Source organism: Phytophthora infestans, genomic scaffold, assembly GCF_000142945.1.
Source record: "Phytophthora infestans T30-4 supercont1.32 genomic scaffold, whole genome shotgun sequence".
NCBI lineage: Eukaryota > Oomycota > Peronosporomycetes > Peronosporales > Peronosporaceae > Phytophthora > Phytophthora infestans.
This window is the reverse complement of record NW_003303727.1, coordinates 825,735-849,455: the sequence shown is the minus strand read 5'-3', so window position 1 is coordinate 849,455 and position 23,721 is coordinate 825,735. Positions and strand designations below refer to the sequence as shown.

The window sequence follows — 23,721 nt, the reverse complement described above, 5'->3', positions numbered from 1 at the left end:
CGTCACAGACCATAAATAGTTTGGACCCGTAGCGGTGAGACTTGTCGGCCATGAACATCCGGGTCGTGTTCCGCTTCGACGTGGACGGCAGTATACCCTCATCAAACGAAAAAATAGCAAAAAGAGACCACCCCAGCAAAAAGCGCTCTTGGACCTTGTCAACAACGGGGCGAAGTTTCCAGAGTTTATCGTTACCGTGGTCAATCGTGTTGTCTACGAAGTGCAAGTCTCGCATGATACTCTGGCACCTGTCACGCGTCATGAACCGCCCGAAAAGACCGGCGGGAACAGCACCGTCTTCCGCCATACTCCAGTGCGCACCAAATCGTTTCTTTTGAGGGCAGAGCATCCGTGCAACGAGGAGTCCAACAACGTGAAGAATCTCGTGTGTAGAGTATGCTGCCTTAGCCTTCAAACGACGTGTAATCTGCTTGATAGTTTCACGCCGAAGGTCAGTCTGCCGTGCCTGAATGTTACGGGCGCGCTTGCCAGCTTGCTGTAGACCATATCGGTTCGTTTCAGCCGCGATAGAAACCCACAGAGACTTCGGCATGAAATAAAAGAAGGTGAGGATTGGCGATCTCCATAATTGCAGCAGGTCGGGCACAGGCCTTGCTTCTTCGGTGCCCAGTCCAGGGTACGCAGCAGCATCTGTCTCGTACTCCGAAGACACTGGCGTCCACTGCATTCCTCGTAGTGTCTGCTCTCTCTCCGTTGCAGCGGTTCTGCTAAGTGCGTTATTGCCCACCTGTAGTGCCGCAATGAAAGCCTTGTCCATTTCAATTGCGTCACTGTCGGACAGGACGTCGTCATCTTCCTCGAACATCCCGGCTCCGGAATCGCTGTTAAAATCACTCATGCCGTCGTCGTCGCTATCACCCGAGCTGTAGTTCTCGTAGTCACTCGGCTTCTCCTCATCCAGCAAAACATTCACGTCCTCTTTGCCTGATAACGGCGTAAGTGTCCGTCGTCGAGGTTGAGACGCAGCGGCTTCTTCTTCGTCTACATCACCCTCGTTCTCTAATCCAGAAGCCTCCGAAAGTAAATGCAGTCCAGCAGCGGCCTCGCGGGCACCGCCGTCTTGTAGATCTCCTGGGGATAGATTGAATGCTCTGCTCACTGCAGTCTGCGACAGCTTGATGTCATCATCACTTGGGGTGCCGAACATTCGATCAATGGTATGCTGCGAAAGAAGGACACTCGTGTCGATCTGGGAAGGCCGAACGACGTCTTCCCCCTCGTGTTGTTGCTCTTCACCACTACTATCAGCTCCTGCTTGGTCTAGTTCCCCACCTCCTTCATCTCGGACTTGAGCATCAGCATCCGCCTCTTCCAGCAAGCCACTGTCGAACGCGTAGTCCACGACTGATTTCTCCCCCACGAAGACGTGCGTGTTGTCAGGACTCGAGTAGCTCCACTCAGTCTGGAGGCCACTCGGACGCTTGGACTTCCACCCCGCCGCCCGAAGCTGCCGCCATAAGTGGCCAAAGTCAATATCGTGTGTAGCGGCAGCCGGCACGGCGGGTTTCTCGCGTCGACTATTCCGTATGCGCACCATCCAGCAAAATGTCGAATGAGTGGCTGTTCGCGACGTGGCTGATCCCCTTCCCCTGGCCTGGTTTTGACTTGTAGCAAAATGACCTCTCGCAGATTATATTTTTGTGGTAACTTGATTAAAGTATTGAAAAAACTTTTCCGAGCCATTTGCTAATGACCTTCGTGCAATGTCGTAATATACGACGTAACAAAAATAATATGTCGTCTTATACGACGTTCGTAAGCAAGGTGTTAGCGAGCGCAACCCCTTGTTGCTATTTTATTAAAAAAAAAAGCAAGTAAAATAAAAGCAAATGAAATTATTCAAACTTCAAATAGGGAGAGAGAGAGAAGAAGCCTATTTAACTAAGTTAGCTATTAGATTCCTGGTAAAGTCTCCTTTTCTAGCAGCGCCATCTCCTGTTGGTGCAGCCATGGTGCTGAGGGTGGCTGGGGTTTGCCTCCGAGGGGCCTTCCCCATCCATACTGGATAGGCATTCAAGACTGAGCCTGAGCTGTAATCCGTTGATTCGCGTAGAGGGCTGCTTGCTCTCCTTGCTGGGGCCTTGTTTATAGGGCATCTCCACCGCGGGCGGTAGTGTGTTTACAGTAGTATCATGCTGTCATCATCAGCAAATCCATTTTTGTCGCTGTTATTGTAGTTTTCATGGTTGTATATCCGCAAAAGTTGCCATTATTATTAGGCACTCGTTGCTGCACTTACCTCGTGCACATGGGACGGGACAAGACAGAATTACGACACCAAACCAGCACCCACCCGTACCCAGTTGTGACCGTCAGACAGCCCACTACAGCACCCAAATCGAAAGAGCCGGCCAAAAACTTATACACTATACACGTATATCCGAAAGATGCCAAATGGCCGGAGTGGATCGACATCGGCAGTACCAGAGTCCGCAGAGATAAAAGCATTCTGCTGAGCAGGTTATCCCCTTCAATTACATAAGACATTGTCAAGCATATAACTCGACAAACATAGTTCGATGCAACGAGTTCAGTGACAGTACCAGAGTCCGCAGAGATAGAAGCGTTCTGCTGAGCAGGTTATCCCCTTCAATTACTAAATACATTATCAAGCATATAACTCGACAAACATAGTTCGATGCAACGAGTTCAGTGACTTAGCTACTGCTACTTCCTTGTTCTTCTATACACATGCGCAAGTAGCGGTAGCGCATGCATTGCAGAGTCTTTTTGTCGAGGTGGCCGAGCGGCTCTGACCCACAGAACATCTCAAATACCAGCACCACATACACACCGCAATTATAGCTGTCGCACTGAACGCCAAGTCCAGGGTCGTGAGTCACCAAGCGAGCACTAGGTCTGACTCCGTCTGGCAGCATCATGATCATCTTCTGTGCCACGGCACGGACACCGATCATGTAGGAGGACGCCATCGAGTCGTAGACGTACACTCTGCCCTTCTCCAAATTCATTAGCACAGCGCACCAGTGGTTGTTGTTGCAGTTGATTGGAAACAGCACTTTCATCTTTTTCGTGACTCCAGCCAACGCCAGTTTAAAATACCTGATGTCTGTCGTTAAAGATCCATTTGAAATCTTCATGTTAGACGGGTCGATCACTAGAACACTAGGATCCGCACCAAACAGTTTGTGTAGATTCATCTGCATGACTTGGGCGCTAAGGGTGTCCTTCGAAGCCAGGTCCACCAAGTCTGCATACTCGTTCGACAGAATTGGCAAATCTTTCAGCAGCTTAGGTATAGTGGTGTCCTCCTCGACGTAGAAGCTAGAATTCCCGTGTTGCGCGAAGTCTAATCGATCAATCCAGGTTATAGCTCTTTTGATTTTCTTGACGAATTTTACTGCGGTGTGCCACTTTCTCATGAGCGATACCGTAGAGTTCGCGAACACTCCAACGCCAGCAATCTCCAGCGCCAGCGCCAGCTGCATTTCCAACGTTCCCGTTTTTTTTGCTTGGTAGGCTGTGACCTTGGAGGTACATTTGTTAATTAATTGGATGGGGAAGATTCGCATCACTTCTTCTGGTCGCATCAGTGGTTTTGTGGGGGGGCTTCGCTATCTTGTGGGCGATGGGAGGCTTCGGCTTCGTGGCGAACAGGAACTCCTTGAACTGCAGCAGCTTCTCGTGTGTCAACTTGTAAATGGGATCGCCGTCCAGTAGTTCATAAACTGTCAGTAGACTCATTTGGCGTTCGTGCATTTCCAAGTCTTCCTCTACCATTACTATCGCTTGATTCCGCTTTGCTGTAACAGCCCGTGGCTTTTGTTTTGGACGTCCCTTGGATTTTGGGGGACTCACGATCTGAAAATCATCGGTTAACTTTGCTGAAGCAAGCAATAGAGCTATGGTTGTCATTTTCGTGAGATGTCTCCACCTTCAACTCACCACCAGCTGCGCTCGTCTCGTTCCCAACTGAAACCAACTCGTCACCATGTGTGCCCGTCTCGCTCCCAACTGAGCCGGACTGGTCTGGGCATACTTGAGTGCTCTCCACGTAAGAAGCAGACGCCACACTTTGGCTCATAGTATCCTCTTGTCTAGACGTGATAGCTTGCACCACTCCCATCGCCTCTGTCACTACTTCGCTGTCTCTAGTCTGGTGACTGACGCCACCAGTCGCGCCACCAGTCGTGTCCATTTCTGCATCACCCAAGCCGTCTTCGAGTTCAAGACCACCAGCTACCTTGGGGATGGTACTGTACTCGCCATGCTTGAAAAGGGTGGCAACATCTCGCAAAGCCTTCATCGCTGCTCGGTACTCCACCATCCCCAATCCACTCAAGTGCATACTTATTGCAGTTGCCACAAAATCTGCTCGCGGAACTTCCGGTTGGAATCCCAACACATATTGGCCTCCTTTAACACTCTGGACACACGAAACGATTCTTCTGACAGTTGGGGCAACTCGTATTCCACCCGAAGCGACGACAGTAACCAACGAGAATCCAGAAGTTGGGTAGGAATCACGTTCTCGAAGTTGAGTGCCTTCCGAATGAAGAGCACGTCGCGACACGGCAGCAAACGTGAAGCCATGAACAAACACGAGCAAGACCAATCGGTTTTTGTGACGGAGTACTCGCTATGCGGTTCATCCAATGCCTCTTCGTCGTCCGCATCGCACTGGATTAAGTATACTCCGGGGACTGCCTCGTGAAAATTATACCTCGCCGTGGTGATCGCGAAGTTGTACTGCTCGTACACAAGCTCGCACGCGTGCTCGCTTACCAGCTTCGAGAGAAACTTCGTCTCGTGATGGTACTTCGGATGATGCACGACAGATAGTTTGTAGACCGCGTCCTTAAATTTTCTCTCCGCCTGAGCTTGATAAACCATTATCGAAACAATGCACTCGTCCACTTGCATAAAGGAGTCCACAAGCTCCTTCAGCTACTTCCACGAAGCTTCAAGGCGGTTATTTGTATTGTTGCCGAGGGTGCAAGCATTCTGCCTTTCAAACGCGCACCACATTTGACGACAGTTATCCCAGTTTTTCACGAAATACGCTTCAAAAGGTGCTTGCACGCTTCACGCGGTTCGCCATCCGCGCCCAACTCCGCCCGACTGATGCCCAACTGGACACCATCCGTGCCCATCTCCGTCTGACCAGTGCCCAACACAACATCCCCAGACCTAGCTTTCTCAGATGGTACTCTTCCAGTCCCTGCATCGATAATATGGCGCATATACTCGCGCAAGCGCAAGTATTGTCGCTCCGTTTTTGCGTAAACCAGCAAGTTGATCAATCCGTTCAGTTGCTGCTTCTGCCAAGCATTGAACCCATAGTCTTTTGATGCTATCTGCTCTCGCAGATATTTCAACACGTGAAACTGGCACAACAGCAACGCCGCGTCCGGAAACGTTTTCTTCAACACGCCGATCTCGCCGAAATCTTTGTCGATCAGTATGCATTTGATGCGCGTCCACGCCGGATTGTAGCGCTTGAACTGCTTCAGGGCCGTCAGAAGCGTTGGGTTACGCTCGTTCTGGAAAACAGCATGCTGTACGAACTGGCCCTTCCCAAATGCGTCGTGTGCCATAATCGAGAAAACCTTGTACTTTGACAAGTTTGTACCGTGCGTGGCGTCGATCATCACGACCTCTGGGAAATGATCGAAGAGCTCCCGCATATGCTTTGTCTGCAGTGTCATACATGTAGCTACAGTCTAACATCAGCATAGAAAGTTAAACAAACGACGGCTACACAGTAATAGCAATAGTGTTCATACCTTATCATGGATTAAGTCGACAAAAATGCCTCCAACATTCCCTAGCTCTTGCGTGAGCTCAGTCATCCATTGCTTCAATCGTTTTGCAGATGTCTGAGCTATATGGGTCTGTTTCATCAGCTTGCGCACTAGATTGTGTACGTCCTGGCTCGATGGGTAGCAGCTAGAATTCTCGTGGATGAACTGCAGGATGCGTTTCTTCTTGGCTCCGGCTTTGACAAGCTCGCTAACAGTCCCGGCCAGCTCAGACTCAATAGCTGTCCGGTTGTGTGAATAATGGTCGAAAGTATGTCTGGAGAGCGGATGGTTATGCTCCAAACGGGCAACAGTAATTCGCAGCACAAAAGTGGGAACTGCTGCAGCCGAGTCGGTCACTTGTGCGCAGGCATTGATCTACGTAGCGATACAATTGTACGTGAGCACATGCATGGTTAACCAACAGCACCATTCAAATCCATTTCAGTTCATCCGAGCCCAACTGAGCACAACTGAGCCCAACTGAGCCCAACTGAGCCCAACTGAGCCCAACTGAGCCCAACTGAGCCCGACTGAGCCCGACTGAGCGTCACACACCTGCGCGTCACACTCGAGAGCTCTCGACTCTTGCCGCTTTCTCTTGCCTTGTCCACGCGGCTTGTACTTCCCTGCGTGGGTGCAGACGAAAGTCTTCGAATAATGAGTCCACCCCTCGGGCACAAGCGGCTTCGTAGACCCGGAGTCTCGAATCTTCTTATTTCTCGTCACGACCTTGTTGTTAGTGCGAACGCGGAAGCTCTGTACGCAGCAATTATACGCACAAACCAGTTAGATAATGCGATACGGCTCCTGCTACCATATGCAGTGCATCAAACGTTACCTGGTATGTCTCGGCTGAATAGACTTTTAGATACGCGTCTAAGGCGCCCCAGGAATTAAACTCTTTCTTCTCGAGTGGCGGAGCTATCACCACTGGCTGCTCACCGCTCTGGATTGTCTGGAGACTGTCGGAAACATCCGATCGACGCTGCTTGGACGTGGAGCTGCCGGTACCCGACGACTCCGCTGACGAGTCGAACCACTCCTCGTCGCTGTCGACCCCCTCTTCACTATCACTCGCCCCTCCTCCGTGGCGCGGCGGTCGCACCGCCGCTTTGACGTGCAGGTCGGGCGCCATGGCTTCCTGGCTGCTGCTGATTTGCCCCCGCTGCAAAAATGTGTGGGGGGGGGAAAGTATACGCTACACGAGGTATACCCGCAAGCCGGATGCGGATCTCAAGCCCTCCAGCACTGTCCCATGTGCACGAGGTGGGTGCAGCACTCACTCCCTTATTATTAAAACTCCACGGCGCAAATCCCCCCGAACCGCTTCGTGCATTGCTGATGGGACCCTTGTTTGGTTGCTACACTTGGTTTCATTAAGTGCTTATTATTCTGGACGTTGCCAATCTGCAAATGCGGCAGCATACATATAAACATGTCAGCCAATTTGCTTTTGTCCGGGAATTCATTTGCTGGTATCGAAATTAGTATGTTGCTGTCAGCTGTGGAAAACTACTCTCAAACTATCAGTAACTTATTTGCTCTGCTGTCTTATCCACAATTTGCCGACCGGCAATGATGAAACTCGAAGAGCTAGCCATTCACCTGTATAAGCGGATTTAAACCGACCATTTGTGTGCGTTTTTAGATTAACGTATTATAAATCGTTTTAAAAGTTTTGCCATAAATGAATTAGAAACCAATGATATGCAAATAATTAATGTAATTACAGTTGCGGCATTTGGAAAGAGATTTTTCTTACAGTACACAGCATGTGTTTCTCTCCTTGAACCCTGTTTATCTGGCTAAATTTTGCAGCGCTGTGACTCACAGGCTCACAGTGTGAGCCTGTTGAACTTTATTAATAATGCTGCATCTTTGGTGAGCGTAAACATCCCCTCTTTCTTGCCAAACCACCGCTGCAGATGGATAAAGCGTCTATCCCCTCGCTGTACTACGGCACTGCTTTTTATCTCGAGTTTCATACTACACGTAATACTATAAACACATGCTACAGCACATGCATTAAATACTTAATGTTTGTCCAAACGGGTCAAATACACGTCCTCGAAACCGCAGAGGAGACTACATATTTCTACTTCGAAAAGTAGCTGCTATGAGTTCTAGAATCGCTGGTGCCAAAAGGTGGTACCAGCGCTCAGTAAGCTGCTGGACTTAATTCAACGGCGGTGAGTCACTCACGTTGATGAATGTGTATCCTTGCCAGATTGATTACACCTTTACACATGTTAGCAGATCACTCGCGACAATTGTAATAGCTCTGCCACGTTGATTGCATTTTTTACTCAAACAAACTTCGCTGGCGCTCAGCGTCTGCATCGCGTATTGAATTAGCCCAGACCAAGTCAGCTCTCGTTTTTCTGTTGACGTACCATGCTATCCAACACTTTGGCCCCGCCCAACAAACACTTGCTCAGTGAAAATGTCATTGCGAGCGTCGTGCAGCGCTCACGAGCGCATCACGTTCATACAGCGAGATCTCGAGGATCCATCCTGGGTCAACACCAAGGCAAAACTGCGCAAGGACCTTCGCCGGCATCTACCTCTACGTCAGCGTCCATCGCCGTTGACTTCGACTTGGTGCCTTCGCCCCAGCAAGATGCGGAAACACTTCCCTACGCTAATCAATTGAGGGCCATCATCGGAGAGTATGATCGAGAACGTCGCCGACAAGCCCAAATGCGCTACAGGGCAAAGCAACGCAAACTGGCCGTGGGTAATGACGAACTACAGCAGGAGATTGAAAAACTAAGCCGGATACACGGAGTCCTTACACATGGAGTCACATCGAGAGATACCGTTTGGTGCGTCGCGGTAGAGTACTTCCGCGTGTTTCGATGCGGACTACCTGCATCAAGGGAGGCGTGTTTAATCGCGATGGAATTCCTAAAAGCTACGATGGCACAAGACTTGGACGCCGGAACGGTGCGCGGGGTGAAGGCGCTGACAAGGAGCTGGATACTCTATACAATGCACTTTCAAGATGTTCGGCTTCGTTTGGGCCGATTGGTCCAGGCCTCAGAAAACTTGCTTGCTGCCACCACTACGACGAGTATCACCATCACCAGAAACTCACTGACCAACTTGTTCCCTCACCTGGCAAGGCAAAATCTCGGTCGTGATCAGGAGAGCAAGCTGTCTCGTGTTGCTGCCAAACTCGCGGATAAACGTCTTGTCATGCACGGGTCAGTGCACTTCAAGTGGGATAGTACTTCCAGTCGCGGTTTGAGTCGGATCACCCAAGCGGATATGGTGTCGCCATTGCTAAAATTGCTGGGAAATTTGGAGGACGTTTCGCTTCTATTCCAGCAAGCACGCATCAACCCGGAGGGCAACCTGATCGTGGACGAATACCTCAACACAGCACCAGGTTATGCAAAAGTTGTGGGGTGTAAACGTCCTACGATAAGCAACACTTATTCATTATAGCAGGCCGTCCGACATTGTTTTTTATTAATTAATCGTATGTTTCGATTTCACTTTTAAGCGAAAATGACAAATATTGCCATACTTTTGCGGAAGCATGGGGGGGTGCAAGAGTTGTCCTTCGAAATGTGTTTTGTACGACTGCCAAGATGACGGTATGGGACGAATTCCCAGTAAGGACAATCTTGTCTGCGCTATCTTATCTCATCAGCACTAATTAGCTGGCCATGTCCGCGCTTGTCCATTAAAACGTTTGAATCAAATACACTAGAGTGGCTCAGCAGAAAGCTACGAACGTGTGACGCCCGGTTTTTTCTGTGAGGATTGCCAGAGACGAGCGTCACACGTTCGTTCAAGTGATGTAGCTACGACTGATAAGCTTTCTACAAGTCGTATACAAATGTATATCTATGCACTTTAACATCCGAATACTGTATACTTGAGTGCATTTTGTGCCCATTATAGCACTGTCGTTGGTTGCGCACTGGTCGGGCGATGCCACGCACCGTGCTATCAATGAAGCCGATACACCTGTCGATAGGACTGCCGCGTGCAAGAAGCTTGCTGCACTTAGCGTAGATTAGGTCCACCATGAAGCGAAAGATCAGGCACAGCGCACTGGGCGACCTGCCGAACATCACAGCAAGATCCCCGTACCGTCCAGGGTACGCGAGCCGGCGCAGCAACACACAGAGCCCCTCGACTTCACCAACGCGAAGGCGGCTCGGTAGCTTGTAGTATTCCTCAAGCCGCAGCGCCTTGTGCAGCCGAATTACGTCACGCTTCCAGAATCGGAAATTAAAACGACAGTCTCCGTCGCTTAATGCGTTGAAATTGAAGTTGCCCTTCAGTGTGAGGACTGGTCGTGGAATAGGAGATCTGGCGAAGAGCACAGCGGCGTCCTCGACGAGGACGAGGTTCAGGGCGGTCGCTGCGAGAGCTCTCCTCGAGCATCTTGACTGGCTTGTGTGCTTTGCAAATGTAGTATACACCAAGGACGGATAAGAGCTCGCGTTCGCTCTGCAAAATGCTTCGCTGGCAAGCGGCAGTGTGATTAGGGTTGTGTGATTGGCGCTGGTCTACAACTCACACAAGTTCCTGCTGCTAAACCACTCTACTGTTTCGAATACACTGTACAATATTAATAGTGCTGGTGCGTAGTTTGCTGCACGTAGCAACGGGTTTGCAATCACAGATCACTGGACGGACGTCGATTCTACGTGTATCACTTTTGCTTTTCTCCCAAACGTACCAGGTACAAATAGTTGGCACCGATTGTGATCTCGGTGTAAGTTTTCCCGTGTTGAAGGTGGTGCCACGCACGCACACTGGACAAGAGTCTGATTCGTGCGTGCTTCGGATACAATGAAATTTGCCGGTGTCACTTCGAGGACGAGGAGTCGAATTGTCCAACAAAGAGGCGGTTCGATGTCAACGTTGTAGGGAGCGACAAGACGAGATTCAAGGCCGTCAGTTTGACTGGTGCTCTCTACAGTACAGTACATACCCAATTTATCACAAATTGTGATTCACAATACGGAGACCTGGCTTCGCTACGAGTCTCAATTCACTGACGTCGTCTGCACGCGCAAGTGCTGACCAGGTTATGTCGACCACATGGGATTAATCAGGTCTCACAAACAGCAAAACGAAACGTGCAACCGAACGAAATATCCAGAGCCTTCCCACAATTTCGCCTGTGCGTACAGAGTGCAACTGAATTCAAATCGTGGCCTCAGTTTCATATGATGGAGCTCTCCCACACAGTTCTCCAGTTCATTCTCCATTTTGCTGCTCGCATCTAACGAGAAGCTACCGGATACTGACTTCCTCTGGACCTCAGTACTTTCATCTCTCTTCAACTTTAAAAATGGCTTTCGGCTCCCGTGTCCGCGGCCTCTGTGTCGCTGCTGCTCTGTGCACTGCGATCGCCGTGTCCCCCACCGATGCTTGGGTCCCTCCGATCATCACCAAAGGCAACAAGTTCTTCGACTCGAAGACGGGACTCGAATTCCGTATGAAGGGAATGGCCTACTACCCCCGACCCAACAGCGGAGAAATGGCCGATGTCGGTAACTACGACTGGGCTGCGGATGAGCACGAAGACGTGTGGAAACCGCACTTGGAGGTGATGAAGGACCTCGGTGTCAACACGATTCGTCTGTACTCCGTAGACCCGGGCAAGGCGCACGACAAGTTCATGTGTGCGTGTTCCAATCTTGGCATCTACGTGCTCGTCGGTATCACGGCGCCGTGCGAGAACTGCTCCGTGCTGGACTACAAGCCGCCAAAGTGCTACCCTGATGACTTGTTCACCCGCGCACAGATGGTGTACAATGCCTTCGCCGTGTACGACAACACTCTGGGCTTTAGTGTCGGTAACGAGAACAACTTGCAGGTCGAGAACGGAGCGCACGGAACGACCACGGCCCCGTGTGTCAAGGCCTTTCTGCGTGATACTCGTAGTTACGCTGCGAGCTGCTCGGGCTCGGTCCGCCAGGTGCCGATCGGTCTGGACATTGCCGATATCCCTCCTCGTGAGCAGTGGATCTCGTACTACGACTGCGCTATCGACGACGACGAGAACTCGCGTGCCGAGTGGATGGGATTCAACCCGTACGTCGAGTGCGACCCTGCTACTCACCTCAAGTACTCGCAGTCCACGGGGCTGAAGAAACTCATGTCGGAGTACGCCAAGGTTGGCTACGCACGTCCACTGATGTTTGGCGAGTTCGGCTGCAACAAGGGAATCAACACGGTCGACGGCTTCGAGAACCAGCGCTCGTTCCTGGATGTACGTATGAGTTTTAGTGTGGGTTCATATTTCGTACGAGTATTGACGTTTTTTGTACGACTCAACAGGCTCAGTGGATGAACGAGGAGAAGGAAATGACCGACGAAATTGTGGGTGGCAACGTGTTCGAATTTACTACGGAGATTGCCAACTTGGTTGAGAGCAAAAGTGAGTGCTACAGTAGTAGCTGCTTGATTTTCTGTACGATGGTGAACTAACTTCTACATTTTTTGTACGACCAGCTCTAACCAAGACTGGAGACGCCGGCAAATACGGTGTGGGGTACTTCCTGCCGGAAGACTGCGACAACAACCAGACGGAGTGCGTCTTCACGCCCTACCCGGAGTACGACAACCTCAAGAAGGCGTACACGAGCACCAAGAACTCGACGGTTGAGCACGACAGCTACGAGCCTACGCGTGACACCATCATGACGTGTCCCAAGAACATCTCGAGCGAGCTGCCGCCTACGCCCAAGGTTCCCGTCCTCGAGTGCACCATCACGCAGCCAGTGTGCAACGGCGTCAAGGCCAACAGCTACGAGCACTTCTCTCCCAGCACCGCGGTGGGTGCGAAGCGGAAACCGACGAACGAGGAGAACCCCGACACTGCCGTCACGGATGCCGCGGCCGGTAGCAGCGGCGCAAGTGCGACGGCTTCTGCGGCTGCGCTCGTCTTGTCTGTGGTTACGGTTGCCGTCACTGCCCTGTCCGTCTTCTAGAGCGGTCGGCCAGGCACGTGAGCGCCTTTCGTTAAGAGAGATCATCACCCATTTTAATGTTCATAACGTGGTTGAAACTTCAATTTAACAAACGACATGTCGAAAAAAAAAGTCTAAGGCCATCGCCTGTCCCCCCACTTCAATAAGAGAAATGCAGACAGATTGACTCAGATCACCATAAAACTAAGTGATAGAGCTACCGAATATGACGTACAGCTCTCGTATCCGTGCCCTTTGTGCTGCTGTAGCACTTTACACTGCCAGCTCTCCAGCTGATGCATGGCTTCCTCCGATCATCACCAAGGGCAACAAGCTCTTCGATTCGACGTCTGGACTTGAATTCCGAATGAAGGGAATGGCCTACTACCCCCGACCTAACAGTGGAGATTTAGCAGACGTCGGTAATTACGACTGGGCTGTAGATGAACACGAAGCAGTGTGGAAGCCTCACCTCAAGGTGATGAAAGATTTGGGTGTAAACACAGTTCGTCTGTACTCGATTGACCCGAGTCTATCGCACGACGAGTTCATGTGTGCGTGTTCGGAGGCAGGTATCTACGTGCTGGTTGGTCTAACTGCCCCGTAAGTAACGCGCTTTGTTGCTAAAAAATCGTGTTTTAACGGTGTAATCTACATGTACATGTACCTTTCTACAGCTGCGAGAACTGCTCCATCTTGGACTACGAACCGCCTAAATGCTACCCCGATGACTTGTTCAGTCGAGGTCAAATGGTCTACAACGCATTAGCAGTGTACGATAACACGCTCGGATTCAGCGTTGGTAACGAAAACAACTTACAAGTCGAAAATGGCGCCGATGGAACCACAACCGCTCCGTGTGTTAAGGCGTTTCTACGAGATATGAGGAGTTACGCTGCTAGCTGCACTGGATCAGTGCGCCAGGTTTCTATTGGCCTTGATATCGCTGACATTCCTCCTCGTGGGCAATGGATCTCGTACTACGATTGTCCGGTTGATGACGATGAGAACACTCGAGCAGAATGGTAAGTGTTATTTGAGGACAAGTACCAAACTTTAGCACTGAACCACTCCCTTTGGGCAGGATGGGATTCAATCCGTACGTGGAATGCGATCCCACCGCCCATACGGAATACACGCAATCTACGGGGCTTAGGAAGTTGATGGCCGAATACGCTGAAGTGGGATACGCTCGTCCTCTGATGTTCGGTGAGTTTGGGTGCAACATTGGAGAAAACACCATCGATGGCTACGAAAACCAGCGCTCTTTCTACGATGTAAGTTTCTACAAATTCGCGTTTTCTCACGTAAGATTGACACATATTTATTACTTATGACGATAGGCAAAGTGGATGAATGAGGAAAAGGAAATGACGGACGAAATCGTTGGTGGAAACGTGTTTGAGTTCTCCACGGAGATCGTCAACCTAGTGGACAGCTCAGCTGTGATTAAGGCTGGGGATGCCGGTAAATACGGGGTCGGGTACTTCCAACCGGACAATTGCGACAACGAAAAGGTTTTGTGTGAGTTTACACCGTATCCAGAGTACGAAAACCTAAAAGAGGCGTTCACAACCACGAAGGCTTCAGCTGTAGAGCACGATAGCTACACCCCCCCACGTGACGCCATCCTGAGTTGTCCGAAGAACATGTCAATTGACTTGCCACCAACTCCTCAAGGTGAGCTTAAGATGATATTAAGTGCTACTATTTGTCGTGGACTAACTCGCTTTGTCACCGTGTGGTAGTGAAGTGTTCAGATGCACAACCAGTCTGCAACGGGCAGAAGGCGAACTCGTACCAGCACGCGGACTCAACTACGGCGGTCGGTGACAAACGGAAACCCTCAAACGAGGAAGCTGCGGCGATTACCGATGCGGCCAACCGCATGTCCACATTACCAGCGCTCGCTGCTTCTGCAGCAGTAGCATTCATTTTGTCGATGATTTAAACGTAGTTTGAGTGGATCTCGATCATATCTCCCTAACACGTAATTTTGCTCACAATATTTACTTCGACAAGCGTGGCACTAATGGTAGTCAAGGGAGTGCGATGCTATCGATCAAAGTATCTGACTTAAGAGACTTCGCTTCGAAGCTGCTGAAAGTGTTAGACAAAGGCAATCTGACTAATGCCAAGGATGGAAGGCGATCGCTCATGTAATTGACAGACTAGATGTGGCCATTTCTCGCTGTCCATTCAGCTCCACACAATGCCGCTCGGTTCGCGAGTTCGTTCTCTTTGTGTTGTTGCCGCGCTGTGCATAGCTTCGAGTGTGTATCTAGCAGCTGCATGGCTCCCACCTATTGTCACTAAGGGCAATAAGCTCTTCGACTCGGACTCGGGGATCGAATTTCGGCTGAAAGGAATGGCCTACTACCCCCGACCCAACAGTGGTGACATGGCCTATGTCAGCAACTACGACTGGGCTGCCGACGACCATGAAGCAGTGTGGAAACCTCACTTGAAAGTTATGAAGGATCTAGGCGTGAACACGATTCGACTGTACTCTGTAGACCCAAGTGTACCTCACGATAAGTTCATGTGTGCATGTTCAGATGCTGGTATCTACGTGCTTGTTGGAGTTTCAGCCCCGTAAGTAACACGTGTATGGGTATCTAAAGGTTCAATCATTTTACTGATGCTTTCGTGCTGACAGATGTGAGAACTGCTCCATAATGGACTACGAACCGCCTAAATGCTACCCCGACGTCTTGTTCAGTCGAGGTCAAATGGTCTACAACGCCTTCGCAGTCTATGACAACACGCTCGGATTCAGTGTTGGCAACGAAAACAATCTCCAAGTCAAACATGGACGCGATGGAACCACAACGGCCCCGTGTGTTAAGGCGTTTCTAAGAGATATGAGGAGTTACGCTGCTAGCTGCACTGGGTCAGTGCGTCAGGTTCCTATTGGCCTTGATATCGCCGACATTCCTCCTCGTGAGCAATGGATCTCGTACTACGACTGTCCGGTTGACGACGACGAGAACACTCGAGCAGAGTGGTAAGTGTTATTTGAGGACAATTACCAAACTTTAGCTGAACCACTCCCTTTGGACAGGATGGGATTCAATCCGTACGTGGAATGTGATCCAGCCACTCACAAGGTATACCAGCAGTCTACAGGACTAACAAAACTTATGGCCGAGTACGCTCAAGTGGGATACGCTCGACCGCTGATGTTTGGCGAATTCGGATGCATCAAGGGGAGGAACACGATTGACGGCTTCGACAACCAACGATCGTTCTACGATGTGAGTTTGCGGTAGTATGAGCCTCGTTGCTAATAGCCCAGGTCTGACAATTTGCTATGGTGTAGGCCAAGTGGATGAACGAGGAGAAGGATATGATGGATGAGATTGTGGGCGGTAACGTCTTCGAATTCTCGACGGAGAAGGCGAATCTGCTGAACCGATCAGGTCCGTGTTTATTCTTTTCGGTTTTAGAATTGTTTCATCATTGGTTGTCCGATTTCTGCTTTGCAGCTCTCGTAAGGACAGCAGACGCAGGCAAATACGGCGTTGGATATTTCCAGCCGGATGACTGTGACAATGACAAGATCGAGTGCGTCTTCACGCCGTATCCAGAGTACGACAATCTCAAGATGGCATACACGACCACCAATGCGTCGACGATGGAGTACGAAAGCTATACTCCGGAACGAGACTCAATGCTGACTTGTCCCAAGAACATGTCGATCGACTTGCCCTCGACACCCGAAGGTGAGAGAGCCTAGTATCCAACCGGTTCCCCACTGCTGGAAACTAATGTTGTTGCTGCATGATCAGTGACCATTTTGGAGTGTTCCGCGGCTCAACCAGTGTGTAAGGGAAAGAAGGCCAACTCGTACATGCACTTTTCGTCGAGTACCAAGGTCGGTGACAAGGTGCCGCCTACAAACGACGAAAGCGGTCAAGCATCCCCCCTCAACTCTTCCGACAACATAAGCTCAGCGGCCTCGACCGTATCGTTGACGACGCTTATGATTCCAGTGACGATGGTCGCAATCACTGCACTCTTCGTCTCCTTCTAAAGTAATGAGTGGAGAACACCAACATCCAGCACTACGCTAAACCCATACTTCAGTATTTGAAAATAAAAGAATTGGTTTTTTTAGCGGATGGTGAAAGGTTTCAAGTCTCACAATCGCAGTAGCGGCGGTTCAAGAATCTCCCGCACCGTTCGTTTCGTAAGACAGTTGCGAGATAATACTCACGACCTTCAGAATCTACACACAACCAGCGAATGACTTGGAAATGCAACTGCTAACACTACAAAATCCCAGAACGTTATATGGGAGGTGACAGCCATGGCGAGGCCGAGGAATCCTTGTTCACTCCTCAACTTGCCGCTAGACAACGAAGCAGCGCAAAGTACAAACCACCTTAAAGAATAATGCTCGGTCGCAACGTTAGCGCAGCTATAGCTTTGCTCTCGCTCGTTCTCTTCTCCTCGACTAGTGCATGGCTTCCTCCTATCATCACCAAGGGCAACAAGTTCTTTAGTTCCAAAACGGGACTTGAATTCCGTATGAGAGGAATGGCCTACTACCCCCGACCCAACAGTGGAGAGATGGCTGACGTCGGTAACTACGACTGGGGTGCGGATGAGCATGAAGACGTGTGGAAGCCTCATTTGGAGGTGATGAAGGACCTCGGGGTCAACACGATTCGCCTCTATTCTATCGACCCCAGTGTTTCGCACGACAAGTTCATGTGTGCGTGCTCGGAAGCCGGAATCTACGTCCTTGTAGGCGTCACTGCACCGTACGTATTTTCACACTAGTGACACGAGATATTGCTGCTATCATAACTCACGCAATGTTCGAGTAGTTGCCATAATTGCTCCGTGCAGGATCATGTCCCTCCAACCTGCTATCCGGCCGAGTTGTTCACGCGAGGGCAAATGGTCTACAACACGTTTGCTGTGTACGACAACACTCTGGGCTTCAGCGTCGGCAACGAGAACAATTTGCAGGTCGAGAATGGAGCCGATGGAACCACGACAGCTCCGTGTGTCAAGGCTTTCCTTCGTGATATGAGAAGTTATGCTGCTAGCTGTTCAGGAGCCGTACGCCAGGTCCCTATGGGGCTGGACATTGCTGATATTCCTCCACGCTGGCAGTGGATTTCCTACTACGATTGCGCGGTCGACAACGACGAGAACACCCGCGCTGAATGGTACGGCACTGTTCATTCATCAGATTATAGCAGTTTACTAACCAGTATTTTTTCTTCTCCTCTCGATAGGATGGGGTTTAACCCCTACGTCGAGTGTGACCCAGCCACGAACACGAAATACTCGCAGTCCAGTGGGTTGAAGACGCTGATGGACGAGTACGCAGAGGTGAAATACACTCGTCCTCTGATGTTCGGCGAGTTCGGCTGCAACAAGGGCCCAAACACCATCGACGGATACAAGAACCAACGCGAGTTCTACGATGTGCGTCGAGCTATTGAGTATCCAGCGTTGGTCTCAAATTGGTCTGATTGCCTTCCTCTTGTTGTAGGCAAAATGGATGAATGAGGAGCCCGAGATGACAGCGGAGATCGTAGGTGGCAACGTGTTCGAGTTCACTACGGAAGTCGCCAATTTGGTCGACAAGTCCGGTACGCAACGATTCTATTTCTCATAGCAACCGCAAGGTCTAACCGTTCGATTGCTTAATAGCCCTGCTCAAGCCCGCCGATGCAGGCAAGTATGGAGTGGGGTATTTCCAACCGGACGACTGCGACCACGACACCGTTCCGTGCGTGTTCACGCCCTACCCAGAGTACGACAACCTCAAGAAGGCGTACACGACCACCAAGAACTCAACCGTCACGTACGACAGCTACACTCCGAGTCGCAAGAAGATCTTGTCTTGCCCCAAGTCCATGTCCACCGATCTCCCGCCCATGCCAAATGGTACCGTCTATCTGTTTTGTCATTGGCAACTTGTTCGTCTGCAGTTGTTGATGCTAAACTGATCACCGTTCTGATTGATGAATTACAGTGGAAATCCTCGAGTGCACCGCGTTGCAGCCTGTGTGCAAGGGCACCACCGCCAACGCGTACGAGCACACGGATGCCAGTACGTCGGTCGGCGACAAGCGTACGCCGTCGAACGGCAGTGGCGCCTCGGCTCAAACCTCGTCAAGAAGTGGCAACACCAAGTCTGCAGCCACGACGGCAACTTCACCGATTACAGTTGCCTTTTCACTTTTGACAATGACGACAATCACTCTGTTCAACATGTAGCCTACTTTTTCAGGATAATCCGGATAACACGTCGCTTATACAGTCCTCAGCCAATCGGACTTGTTTTCGTACAGTATACTAGTGAATACAGCTGACAAATGTTGCCCGCGCAAACTGGGTGAGCGGACGCTGCAGTCAAACACTCAAAGGCACTGGAGAAGGCATCCGCCCCAACTCGCCACTAATTTGCACCTTTGAGTTTTTCTTAAATCGCCATGACGAGCAGCTCGTCGCCGTCGAGTAGTAGCCCCGACACGCAGCCAGAGACGACGAGCTTCGACCATCTGCAGGCGCTCCGCAACGTGCAGCTCATCGAGCGCAACGAGTACCCTCTGAAGCACCTAGCGCAGGAGAAAGTGCGACGTCGTAGTCGTCGAGACGAAGATGACGAAGACGACGAAGGCGCGTTGTGCTTCTGCACGTACCCGGATGCAATGGAGCGCGAGGACGCCGAGCAAAAGGGCGAGCAGCTGCGGCGCTGCGACGACGTGTCGTGCCTCAACTTTGCCACGTATGTCGAGTGCTCCGCGTCGTGTCCAGCCGCTCAGTACTGTAGGAACCAGCGCCTGCAACATCCCGAGCGATATCCGCTGCTAGAACCTTTTAAAACGGAGCAGAAGGGCTACGGCGTGCGAACGAGACAGCATATCCCTCAATTAAGCATCGTGGGGGAGTACGTGGGCGAGATTATCGACCAGAAGGAGCTGGCGAGGCGACTGAAGAGCGTCCCGAGACACGAACTGAACTTTTACTACTTATTACTGGCCCCTGGCGTGTACATTGACGCCCGGAACAAAGGCAGCTTCACTCGGTTCGTCAACCACAGCTGCGAACCCAATTGCAAGACGGAAAAGTGGACAGTCAAAGGGGAGACGAGGATCGCCGTGAGTGCGTTGAGGGACATCGAAGTGGGCGAGGAGCTGACGTTCGATTACAAGTGGAAGGCGCTGGGGTCCAGACAGATCACGTGTTGCTGCGGCGCTCCGAGCTGTAAGGGGGTGATCGGCACGCAGAACGAGACGCTGCAGAACGCCGAGGCGCAGACAGGGTACTTCCGAGACCCGGAGAAGCAGGAGACTGGCGACGCACTCGTAGGACGACGCGTGCGTGTCTTCCTGTCCCCAGAGGACAAGACCGAGTACGACGTGCAGCTTGTGAAGGCGTACGACGAGCAGCAGGATCGCTACCAAGTGGAGGATTTGCTGGAGCCTGGAGGCTACGAGACGGACGAGAACGACACGGAAGAGGAGGAGCAGGAGAAACAGTTTGTGCAACTTAAGGAGAATGGATGGCAACTTTACTGTCCGCCCGGAGATAAAGAGGGTGGCCAGGTGTTTGCCATCCCCAAGAGACGACTCCCAGTCGCGAGCGATAGCAGAGACCCGTCACCGAAGCAGGAAACGACGTCCCAGTCGCCTGTACGCACTCCGTCCCCTGTAGCGATGGCGAGACTGGAAAGCGGCTTGAATACGCAGAAGAAGAACGAATACGGCGAGTTGCTGGACCGCGAGGGCAAAGTTGTGTCCAATAAGCTGCTGGTCAAGTTCTTACCCAAGGAATACGCTGAGCGAGGGCTACGCAGCCTGTTTGTCAGTCGGAAACACCCCCACGCACTGGTGAGTGCAGACGTATTTAACTTCCTGGATGGCACTGGCTGGGCTCTCGTGGAGTTGGAAAGCTACGAGCTTGCGTCTTCGTTTCGTCGCACTCTGGACCGCCGTAACCTGCTTAACAAGATGCTGCGAGTGTATCAGGCAGGCACGAAGGAGTTGGAGAACTTTCGTCATCAGAAATCCAAGGTGCTAATGATGCGTCAAGCGGGGATAACGAGCAGCTCTCTGTCTTCCGAAGGCAAGGAGAACGTGCAAGAGAAGAGAACGGACCCGTATTGCTTCGGCAGGAAGCTCAACTGGCTCGTCACTGAGGAGGAGCTCAAGAGTTTGTCGGTCCAGCAAGTTTTGTCCGCGTCACTGGAAGAAACGCTGCGAGTCAAGTACGTCAAGAGCATTTTCCACATCGCCAAAGGCCTGCGGCTGGATCGAGAAGACGCCACCAGTGCCATCATCGCGCTGAATCGATATTTCACGTTCCACACGATGCCGATGAAAGTCGATATATTTGCGGCGACGATGCTGCACTTGTTTCTAAAGGCCCACGCTCGGAAAGTACCCTGGACAGCCTTTGTGAAGGAAGTCTACAAGGCCAAGCACGGTTCTGCTGCTGCTGAACGTCTCACAGCTGCGTCTCCGGAGCTTGGAGTGCTCAAGCGCCATCTAGTGAAGGCGGAAAGCGAACTGCTGGAAGGTCTGCACTACGACGTGACAGGAGAGGACCCGTACGCGCTGCTGGACCTTTTGACGACGCGCAAGAGCTCCAAGAAGCTGGTAGCGCTGTCTCAAAACGGCTATGGCCACCACGTGACTCCATTTCTCACGTCGTTGCCCCCGCCAGAGGTCCAAAAGGAAGCGAAACACTTGGTGGCAGAGGCCTTACCGTTGCCCATTTGGACGCACACGCCGGTGGAATGTGTGATGCTCAGTGTGGTCTACGTGAGTGCGGCAGTAACGGAAGCTCTGAGCTCTCGTCAAGCGCCTCCGATCAGCAAACTCCCCGACTTTTTGCCTCAACTGGACTTGCAGGGAAACGCCAGCGAAGCGCGCATGTTGTTGGACTGCTCGCTATCCATCTGCACGCAGCTGAAAGACCGGTGGGCGCGTCTGGAGAAACAGTCTAAGTCCGCACAGCAGACAAAACCCAAGGATGCGAACGCGGCCGACTTCGATATGACCCAGTTCGACGTCTCGAAGGACAAAAAGGATGTCGAGATATCGGAAAGGATAGCGCAATTGCTCAAGCAATGGGTTAACCTGCCTGCTCCCAGCGTGTCAGCTGGTTTATCCGCTCTAGGTGCGGTTTCTGCCGTGTCTGTGGCATCGGGAATGAAGGGTTATTCGACTGCAGCACCCTCGTACAGTACAGGAAAGAGGTTTATCACGTTCAAGGCGATGGGAAGTGCAGTACCAGTGCCCAGCTCAACATTAAGTACCGGTAGTGGCCACGTGGGGATTGTCTCGGCGTTGTCGATCTCGCCTAAAAAGGCTGCAGCTGGTACAACCGACTCGAATGTGGGGGAGGTTCGCATCCACACAGACGAGATCGTGAAGGTCGAGTCTATCCGGAAACGAGCTTTCTTGGGCGTCATCTCGAGCGACGTGGGGTTCGACTTGGCTGGGAAGCCCGTGTATTTGCAGTCATGGCCGTATCTGGAGCAGGAGACGTTCTTCACGGAAGAAAAGGGCCTCAACGATGCATGTTTACGCGAACTGTCAGCAGCGACGACGCTCTCGTCGCTCTTGCCCGACCGCTTTATGAATCTCCATGGAATCATCTTCCCTGCCGATCGAAAAGACCGTCAAACAAGCGAGTCGAAGACTGGCAACTCTGACGTTGACGAGCTGGACTTACTTGCCGCCACTATTGACGATGACGGGAACCCGCTGCCAGAAGGCATCGACCGCCTGACACGCCAGAAACATTACCTGGCGTTCGAGCAGCCCTTGCACATGTTCTCGGGGATTTTTGAGGCCCACGTCTCTCTCGCTCCGGAGTTGCGTAAGAAGGTTATCTTTGACATGCTTCAGAGTTTGTCAGCTGTGCATGACCAAGGCTACGTGCATCGCTTCATCGCCCCGTCGCATCTGTTGGTGTTCCAGAACGGCGTCAAGCTGGGAGGGTTCCACGCGATGCGTAAGATCGCCAACATCAAGTCGAAGGACGGAGAAGGGCCGACTGTCGCTGGCTACGAACTGAGCGACAGCGAGCGTAAAGAGCACTGCTATGGCGCGTGGCTGTACGTGACTGCCCCCGAAGTTCTGCTGGGAGAGACCAAGTACACGTGGCGCTCGGACGTGTGGTCGGCTGGGTGTGTCGTGCTTGCCATACTGCTCGAGAAGATCCCATTCCTCCAAGGACAAGACGTCAAGGTGCAGCTGGATCTCATCTATCGCTTGTGCGGCACGCCCAGCATGTCGTGGGACGGCGCACATAAACTCCCGCTGTACAACTCGTTCCGGCCCAAACACGAGTACAAGATGCGTCTGCGAAAGACTCTACTGGAGCAGCGATCCAAGTTCCCAGACTTCCCGGAAGATGCCGTCGAGGTGTTGGAAGCGATGCTGCAGTTGGATCCTGCGAAACGCAGCACGGCTAAGAGGCTCCTTGAGATGCGCTACTTTGACAGCGTTCGTGGCAGCGAGAGAGCGTTCGACTTTGGTGACTTGCCCTCGACTTTCCCGGTGCAGAAGAAGAAGCTCGTGCAGCATTTACTAAAGGCGAAAGTCAAGAAACACCGCAGTGCTGGCAGTCGCACTACGTCATCGCGATCGTCTCATCACCACAAACAAAGCAGTGAACAGCATCGGCACAAGCGATCAGCATCATCGACACAGGATGGAGTAGGGGAGAAACCGAGTCAACATGACCGACACAAGTCCCGAAGCGACAAGCGGAAATCCAGGTCGTTGTCGACTTCACGTCGAGAAGTCAAGCAGGCAGATGCCGAGGACGCAGAGATGCAGGACGTCAGCGAGTACGTCCCGTTGCCGGCGAGTTTCACAGCCGCTGCTGGATCTTCCCCCTCACGGCCGACGGATGATAGTTTACCTCCTCGAGAAAAACGTGCCAAGCTGGGCTGGGGTATGGGGCTCAACTCGGTAGCATAACGATGGGGCAACCGTGAGACGCCATAGACA

At 51.6% G+C, this 23,721-nt stretch overlaps 5 protein-coding genes across 5 annotated transcripts; all 5 read left to right on the top strand.

Annotated features, from left to right (window-relative positions):
* Positions 1-11,103: 11,103 nt before the first annotated feature.
* Positions 11,104-12,748, top strand: PITG_14141 (1,3-beta-glucanosyltransferase, putative; the record flags this gene model as incomplete). Its single annotated transcript, XM_002899214.1, has 3 exons — positions 11,104-12,027; positions 12,096-12,195; positions 12,270-12,748. 3 exons carry the CDS (start codon positions 11,104-11,106, stop codon positions 12,746-12,748), a joined length of 1,503 nt encoding a protein of 500 aa, XP_002899260.1.
* Positions 12,749-12,953: 205 nt separating this feature from the next.
* Positions 12,954-14,475, top strand: PITG_14140 (glycoside hydrolase, putative; the record flags this gene model as incomplete). Its single annotated transcript, XM_002899213.1, has 5 exons — positions 12,954-13,330; positions 13,405-13,584; positions 13,630-13,752; positions 13,812-14,004; positions 14,071-14,475. The coding sequence occupies 5 exons, from the start codon at positions 12,954-12,956 to the stop codon at positions 14,473-14,475; spliced, it is 1,278 nt and encodes a 425-aa protein (XP_002899259.1).
* Positions 14,476-14,939: 464 nt separating this feature from the next.
* Positions 14,940-15,999, top strand: PITG_14139 (1,3-beta-glucanosyltransferase, putative; the record flags this gene model as incomplete). Its single annotated transcript, XM_002899212.1, has 3 exons — positions 14,940-15,322; positions 15,387-15,734; positions 15,792-15,999. 3 exons carry the CDS (start codon positions 14,940-14,942, stop codon positions 15,997-15,999), a joined length of 939 nt encoding a protein of 312 aa, XP_002899258.1.
* Positions 16,000-17,125: 1,126 nt separating this feature from the next.
* PITG_14138 (glycoside hydrolase, putative) lies at positions 17,126-18,365 on the top strand (the record flags this gene model as incomplete). Its single annotated transcript, XM_002899211.1, has 4 exons — positions 17,126-17,496; positions 17,563-17,910; positions 17,980-18,172; positions 18,240-18,365. The coding sequence occupies 4 exons, from the start codon at positions 17,126-17,128 to the stop codon at positions 18,363-18,365; spliced, it is 1,038 nt and encodes a 345-aa protein (XP_002899257.1).
* Positions 18,366-19,185: 820 nt separating this feature from the next.
* Positions 19,186-23,691, top strand: PITG_14137 (histone-lysine N-methyltransferase, putative; the record flags this gene model as incomplete). The annotated part of the gene is made up of 1 exon (XM_002899210.1): positions 19,186-23,691. One exon carries the CDS (start codon positions 19,186-19,188, stop codon positions 23,689-23,691), a length of 4,506 nt encoding a protein of 1,501 aa, XP_002899256.1.
* Between the last annotated feature and the right edge of the window lie 30 nt (positions 23,692-23,721).